We start from the raw sequence: 7886 nt of genomic DNA on the forward strand, positions 1-7886 counted from the left end.
CCCTATATATCTTTTTCCTTCCCTGAAACTCTTTTTAATCAAAGACTGCTTGTTGAGCTTATTTTGTGACTTCCTCTCACAAAACCGTACGCATATGGATACTCCAAGCATCATTTCTTCTGATAGAAAAGATGTTAATATGATTGTTAATCCATCAATCATGAAGGAAAAACAAAAATCTCTAATACCTCCAACATTGAAAAGAAAAAAAAGTAATGTGAGGAAGCCAAGAGTTGTTCCTTCAAATTCTCAGAAGTTTTCTGATGTTCTTGAAGAGTTGAAGGAGACAAGAAAGGAGATTCAACAAATAAAGGCTTTTGTTTTGAGAACTCTTGAAATTCAGAAGGCACTGGTTCGACATCTTCATCCTAGAAGGTTTGTTGGAATTGACTCCTTTCTTCACGAACCATATGTTCCTATGGCTGTTGACGACAAGGAGTTCGGGGACGATAAAGAATTTTTCAGAGGTCTCAATGTCTAGGAAAAACTTCTGATGATACTTTTATTCTTTTGTTTTTTAAGAAGGATAACTAGAGTTTGGAATTACCATTATTGTGGGTACACATAGCTATGTCCAACGATTTTCATCTTCAATATTTTAGATTTATTTGTTTAAATTCTAAAGTTTGTTTGGAAGATGATTTTTGCAGTATTAATCTTTATGGTTTTATATATTGCAATTTGTTATGGGATATGTGTGTTTGCGTCCGTGAACTATGATTGTCCCATAATTGGTCAAAATTTAAGTCTGTCGTATGTCGATATGCAAATATTGATAAAAGATTGAATGAACTTTTGACAAAAAAAATTTAAGCCTTTTATGTCATTATGCAAATATTGATGGAAGAAAGGATGAGCTTTTGTTTACAAAGATTAAGTCTATTACGTGTCATTGTGCAAATAGTCGTGAAAGATAGAATAAATCTTTGTTTATTCCGCAGTATTGATCTTCCCTGATCCATATTTCTTATGTATATATTGTGTGGCTCCGTAAGTTCTCTTATTTTGAGCATTTTCGATTAAATTAATCATGGGTTCTCTTGTGGTTAATTTAATTGAGTATTTTGGATACAGATTCATGTTTCATGTGATTTGTAATGTCCAAAGAAATCCTTCTTTTCTTGTGAAAGTAAGGTCACTCTTGTTGTTCTTTCGGGAATGATATTTTATGGGGGAGAGTTCTTAGTTGAAATTGTACTTAATTTCCAAATCTTTGTAGGGAGTGCGGCCGTGGAATATTATAGGGGTTATCTTGTATCTCTATTAACTCCTTGATGAATGCATTTAGTTTCGGCTATATGATTGTATCTAAAAAGTTGGTATGTGCTTTCTTTTGGTCATGAAGTGTCTCTATGGAAATTTCATTAGGATCTCACTAGTTTCCGTACCTTTGCCAATTTTATTTACAAAAGGGGGGAGAATAATGTGTAGTTCACACTACAAATACATATGGTTTTCGCATATTTATGTAAGGGGGAGTGGTTTTCATGTGAGATGAAGTATTGACTAAGGAGGAGTGATACATATCACCATAGTATTGTTGTCAAAGTTGTGATACAATTGAACTTTGATGCTGTGTAATAATACTATGACATTGTATAACAATGATTGAGAGCTTTTTTTTTTCTCATTGTTATGGTTACGGATTTCAACAACGATGACGCTGATTTAAATGTCTTTGGAATCATTGGAGTACTTGGAAGTGACGAAGATTTCGAGTAATGTTGAAGAACCAAGGAGATCATGCATGTGGAAGAGATGCTGCAAAGTTTATTTATTTTATTTTGTATTGATAGTTTTGTCAATAAAATTGACAAGGGGGGAGATTGTTAGAGAACTTCTCGGTCGAACTCGCAAGCGTTGCTATCTCAAGGTTGTTTGTCAAATTTAGTTCCAAAACTATAAGTCTGATTTCTAGTCTACTTATAGCTAAGTCTCAGACTAGGATAGAAAGTGTAGTTGAGATCTAGACTCCACGGCGTTCATCATGCAAGGACGAAAAACGACTCAAGGAACTGGTGGATATTCATCGACTAAAAGGTATGTGGATATTTGAACTTATCTATCACTCAAAATTATATATACTCTATCTCATATCTTGAGACAAAAGTCGTATTGCTATATAGACTTCGATTATACACATTTGCTATTTCGAGCCGAGTTTATCTCGCTTATCTATTTATGGAAATATGTGTTGGTAAGATTTCGCTTTTGCCAAGCTCATCTTTACAAGTGACGAAAGTCATGTTGATTATTTCAATATCTTGAAAATCGCTTTGATGAAAAATAGTGTGTGAATAACCTCTATTTAACATCCTCTAAGAATGTTTCAATGATTGAAATGAGAGTTTAGAATATATAACCTTGAATGGATATAAACATTATATGTGAACTCATACTTGTGAGTCCAAAATCCTTGAACAAAAGTATGTGTACTTTACTGGTTCAAGATGTCCGGAAGCTAAGTCCGCGTACCCGTACGTGTACTGCCGGAAGTTCATATCCCGTGAATTTCTGCTGGAGTTTGTGAACTGAAAACAAACTCAATCCGGGTACTTAAGTATGCGTAACGGTAAGCATACTTGAGTGGGTTATTTTCTAAAAACGGTTTATTTGTGAACTAAGACTTATATAAACTAAGGAATGCATATTTGCAAAGCATGGCTATAATATTCATGAATCGATTCGAGTGAATCAAAATCGTTTTTGTTTCGATTGTGTCTTATATACTTCTATGAGATCTAAGCAATTGAACAACTCTTAACTAGTTCTTTTGAGTCATTTGAACTAGTTATGGTGAAGATGAATAAGGTTGATATGGAAGTGCTCATATGGCTAACCATTGGTTAACTACTGTTGAACCAACTAGGTGTACACGTTTAGGTACGGTTACACAAACCTAAATGAACGTGCATTTCATTTTTGTATAACAAGATAAGATTCGATCTAACGGTTGAAAGATATTAGCTTGAATCTAATCAGGTTTTCATTTAATGGTGAATATTGAATGCTTTGTTACCAAGGTAGCATTGATTGCAAACCCTGATTTGAAGACTATATAAAGGAGAATTCTAGCAACTGGGAAACCAAATCCCCACACCTCCTATGTGATACTAGTTATATAAGCTAGAGTTGATGCTCCTTTAACCTTAGGTTTCTATCGAGACCCTATAGGTTAACGACTTGAAGACCTCATTGGGATTGTGAAGCCAGACCCAACTATTTTCTTTATAGTTGTGTGATCTGATCTTGTTGTTTCTATCGTATTGATTACAATTGTAAAATTGGCTCGAGATTAATATCTACGATGGGCAAGATAGAAAAGTAGTCACAAACATCTTCGTCTCATCGTTTGTGATTCCACAGCATCTTGTTTCGCTAGTCGATTAAGATTATTGTGAGGTGATTGATATTTCTAGGTTGTTCTTCGGGAATATAAGTTTGGTATATCAATTGGTTCATGTTCACCTTGATTTTATCAAAAGACGGAATAAAACTCGTAGGTATTTATGTGGGAGACATATTTATCTATTCCTGTAGACTTTTCCGTGTGATAAAGATTTGTTTATTAAAGTCTTCGACTTTGGGTCATAGAAACTCTTAGTTGTGGGTGAGATCAGCTAAGGGAATGAAGTGCGTAGTATCCTGCTGGGATCAGAGACGCAAGGAGCGCAACTGTACCTTGGATCCATGTGAGATTGATTGGGGTTCAATTACAGTCCAGACCGAAGTTAGTTTGTAGTAGGCTAGTGTCTGTAGCGGCTTAATAGTGTGTGTTCAATATGGACTAGGTCCCGGGGTTTTTCTGCATTTGCGGTTTCCTCGTTAACAAAACTTCTGGTGTCTGTGTTATTCCTTTTCCACATTATATTTTGTTATGTAATTGAAATATCACAGGTTGTGCATTGAATCGATCAATTGGTAAATCCAACCTTTGGTTGTTGATTGACATTGATTGATCCTTGAGCATTGGTATTTGGTACCGTTCAAGTTAATTTCTCTTGTATTCAATAAGACTCGCAGATTGCTATTTGCTTGAGTAAGTATTGAATCGAGAAATTAAGATATAACTCCTTGATATACTTTTCTTAAGATTAAGTCTGACTGTCTAGTTGATTCTCTTGAAAGTATATTGGAGTTAGTCCATACAGGTTGCTAAGCGAAATATTGGGTAAGGTTGTTAGGCCCTCGCTTTTTCAAACTTTTTTTTGACTTTAGCTCAGGGTTGGGATAACAATTTCTTCTCTAACTCAGGTAACTTGATATGGGGTATGATTCTGGCAACAATTATTTGGGTTATTTGGCGCTAAAGGAATTGCAGAACCTTTGAAACTGATTACATCTTCAAGACTAATCTAGACCTGATCATTGTATCAAATCTTTGGTACTTAGCTGGGTTGCTGCAGCGGGTAAAATAGTTCATCTAAATTTTGCAAGTTCAGTTCATAATACCTGGGAAACCATATTCATGTAATTTTTTTCTTTCTTTTCCCATGCTACTGCTGGTAGATTTGTTGTAAATTCTTCTCTCTAATAAAATCTTCTCTTTCGGTCGGAAAAAAAAAAAGAATATCAAATATCAAAGAAAAATTACAACCCCAACACAACTAAGTAGTATAATAATCCTCCTTACAATGTATCCCGGGATACAAATTAACAGAACCCATTTTGGATAGTTGGCTTCATAAACGGAGCTCGGTGTTTATATGAAATCTTCCATGATCCTTTGTTTTATTTTCTTTATTGGGTTTGAAGAGCTTTGTTCTTAAAATTCCATCTGTTTGTGCAATATACAACCAACTTTCAAAAGAAAATTCTGTATCATTCGATTACCAAGTCCATTGAATTGTATGGCTATGATGGATCCAAAGAAAGGCAATACATCCTTGCCTGTTTATAATGTTTTATCTATACTTCTATCAAAAAAGAAAATGTATATCTATACAAGGATATTATAAAGGGCCAAGTTACCCTACCTGGCACATGAATAAACCACCTTTTAGTTCACTTATTCTTGTAAGCTCCCCACCAAGTAGGTGATAACTGATATGATTTGATCATCTGAATTAAACACTGCTCGTGGGCTTGGCATTTTTCTTCTTTATTTTTTCTCTTGGCTTTGGATCTTCATTTTAATATGGTTCATATCCTCCAAGCATGCACGCAAAGGTAAGATAAAGGATGCGAGAAAAATACATTAAAGAATTAAAAAATTCTTATGCTAAGGTTCCATTAGAAAAGGAAGAAACAAATGAAACACCCCAAATGATCAAAAAATTATCAATACAAGGGGATTCCATTCGGGCTACCTACGCCATCGGCATATGTAAAGTTATGCATGAGCTTATGACAATGACCTAAGGTTTGCTATTCTACTAAGTTAAATTATTCCTCCGAGTAGCTATACTTCTGGTTGCCTCTTCTAAAATTTTAATCGGAAAATGGGTAATTTGTCCAAATATTTTTAAAACATGGTTCAAATGGACGAGTAAAAATTAGTATGGATGAAATGGATACTAAAAAAATAGTAAGGATGAAACTGGATTCATCCTGACTTAAACTTAAAAAATAATAAGGATGAAACTGGATGTATCCTGATGTAAATTAAAAATAAGAAAAAGTATTTGAAAATGGATAGGACGAAACTGTTCATCTTGGCTATTTTTACATTTTTGTCCATTAAAACAATATCAAAATCTAAATGTCTTTTTCACCCAGAAATTGTTGATTTTGGTCTTTTTAACCAATTTTGTAAATTTTAATTCTCAAATAACTCTATTTACAAAACCTTAAATTCATAATGAGACCATTAAAGCATTTTAAATGCCAATAATTTTAGGAGCTTGGCAGTGGCTGGGATAGAGTACTCGCAATAGCAAGTTCCCACATTCAAAATTAACACACCCAACTGGTTAGGAGGTTGATTCTCATATTTAACGTACCTCTCATATAAGAGTTCATAATTTTCTTAGTTTTTCTTGAAACAGTATCCAAAATGATCCCCCTAGCATATCTCTACAAATAAAGGACCAGATATAATAAGTTGGGTGAAAAAGAGAAACAAGAAAGAAAATAAATGGAAATAAAAGCTGTCAATATAATCTCCTTTTCCTTTTAAAAACAATCCCAATTAACCAACTCATATATCAAAGGCTTCAAACCCCTCAAAACCCCCAAAACTATACAAAGTCACAAACCAATAGGTAGACTGAGAAGACAGATAGAGAGAGAGAGAGACAGGAGTAGAAGAGACAGAGAAGCAAGCAAGAGAAATCCATGAAAGGAAGAGATGGAAAAGCTGCTGCACCAACAGATTTGTTGGTATGTTTTCCATCAAGGGCTCATCTATCACTCATGCCTAAACAAATTTGTAGTCCAGTAAGGGTTCCAGAAGCAGCAAATAAGAGGTATAACAATAATAATAATCATCATCTTCAATTAGCTAGGGCTAGTAACAGATGTGGTGGTCAAGGTAGTCCATTGTTATTAGCTAAAGCTAAAGCTATTGCTAATAAGATGGGTGCATCAGAAATTGATGAACCAACTTCACCGAAAGTTACTTGTGCAGGTCAAATTAAAGTCAGAACTAAAACTGGAAGAGGTTCGTGCAAGAATTGGCAAACAGTTATGGAAGAAATTGAGAGAATTCATAAGAAAAACTCATCAACATCATCGTCGAAACATAAGAATGGTAGTGATACTAAGAAATCAACTTGGGTGGAAGCACTTGGTTTTAAGAAAGATGTAATGCATTTCTTAACTTGCTTAAAAGGTTTTAAAGTCGATTTTAGATGTTTTGGCAATTTTCATGGGTCTGGTGTTATCTCTGACGATGACGAAGACGATGAAGACGACGATGAAGATGTGAACGAAGACGAAGAAAATGATGAAGTGCGTAGTGAATTAGGTAACGATCATCTTACCAGAAGTAAGTCATCAAGAACTGTTTACTCTAAGTGGTTTATGGTTTTGGAAGAAAATAAAGAAAATGGGTTGTTTGAAGAAAACAAAAATGAAGAGAAAAATGATTGTCCATCAGCACCTCCTCCGAATGCACTTTTGCTAATGCGATGTCGGTCGGCACCCGCGAAAAGTTGGTTAGAAGAGAAAGAAGAAGAAGAAAAACAAAAACAAGAACAGGACCAAGAACATGAAGATGAAGAATCAAAGGATTATAACAACAACAAGTTAAAAGTTTTGTTTGATGAAGAACAGAAAAAAGAGAATTTGATATTAAAGTGTTATTCTCCTGATTTCACTATGGTTTCTTCTGATGTTGCTAAAGAAACATGGGTTGTTGGCGGAATAAGAGATTCAAGAGATCCATTGTCAAGAAGCAGAAGCTGGAAGAGACGATGATGATGATGATGATAAAAAATCATCCGAACATTTTGAATAATGGTGAATTTAATTTTAATAATTTACTATAATTTTCATTTTTGGTTTGAATTTGTTTACATTTTTAGTTGGTTTTTATTTTCTCGATATTTTTGTTTTTGGTATGTTTATTTGGATTTGGTGGTAAACTGATAATCATAAAGTTACTGCTCTAATGACCTTTTTTTCCTGTAATTTTGATTTAATTTGTACAGAGTTAATTTCTCTTCTTTTTTTCTTCTTTTTTTTTTTCATATAAGGTATGTGTCGTGATATAATGATAAAAATGTGAAGTTGTGATTTTATTATGAATATAAAATTTAAGTGCTCTTTCCTTAGTTTATAGATTAGCTCATTCGCTGGCTTGGCTTTCCTTTTTCTTTTCTTTAAAATTCATTCATTAAAATAGATTCGGCATGATGTTTCATATACTGTGTGTTTGCTCGATGAATATTCTTGAAGACTTGATGGTTTTCTTCCTGTTTATGTTTATAATTAGTAAACTAAGT

The 7886-nt window shown here is 33.9% G+C and overlaps 1 protein-coding gene across 1 annotated transcript; it reads left to right on the plus strand.

Annotated features, from left to right (window-relative positions):
• Window positions 1-6112: 6112 nt before the first annotated feature.
• On the plus strand, window positions 6113-7669 carry LOC113347514 (protein bfr2-like). Its single transcript, XM_026591189.1, has one exon. The coding sequence runs from the start codon at window positions 6277-6279 to the stop codon at window positions 7357-7359; it is 1083 nt and encodes a 360-aa protein (XP_026446974.1). The 5' UTR covers window positions 6113-6276; the 3' UTR covers window positions 7360-7669.
• The last annotated feature ends 217 nt before the right edge of the window (window positions 7670-7886 follow it).

This window comes from Papaver somniferum, chromosome 2, assembly GCF_003573695.1.
Source record: "Papaver somniferum cultivar HN1 chromosome 2, ASM357369v1, whole genome shotgun sequence".
Classification (NCBI taxonomy): Eukaryota; Viridiplantae; Streptophyta; class Magnoliopsida; order Ranunculales; family Papaveraceae; genus Papaver; species Papaver somniferum.

Bases quoted from the DNA above. Each gene is read 5' to 3' on its own strand.
- LOC113347514 (XM_026591189.1), top strand. From the start codon at position 6,277: ATGAAAGGAAGAGATGGAAAAGCTGCTGCACCAACAGATTTGTTGGTA.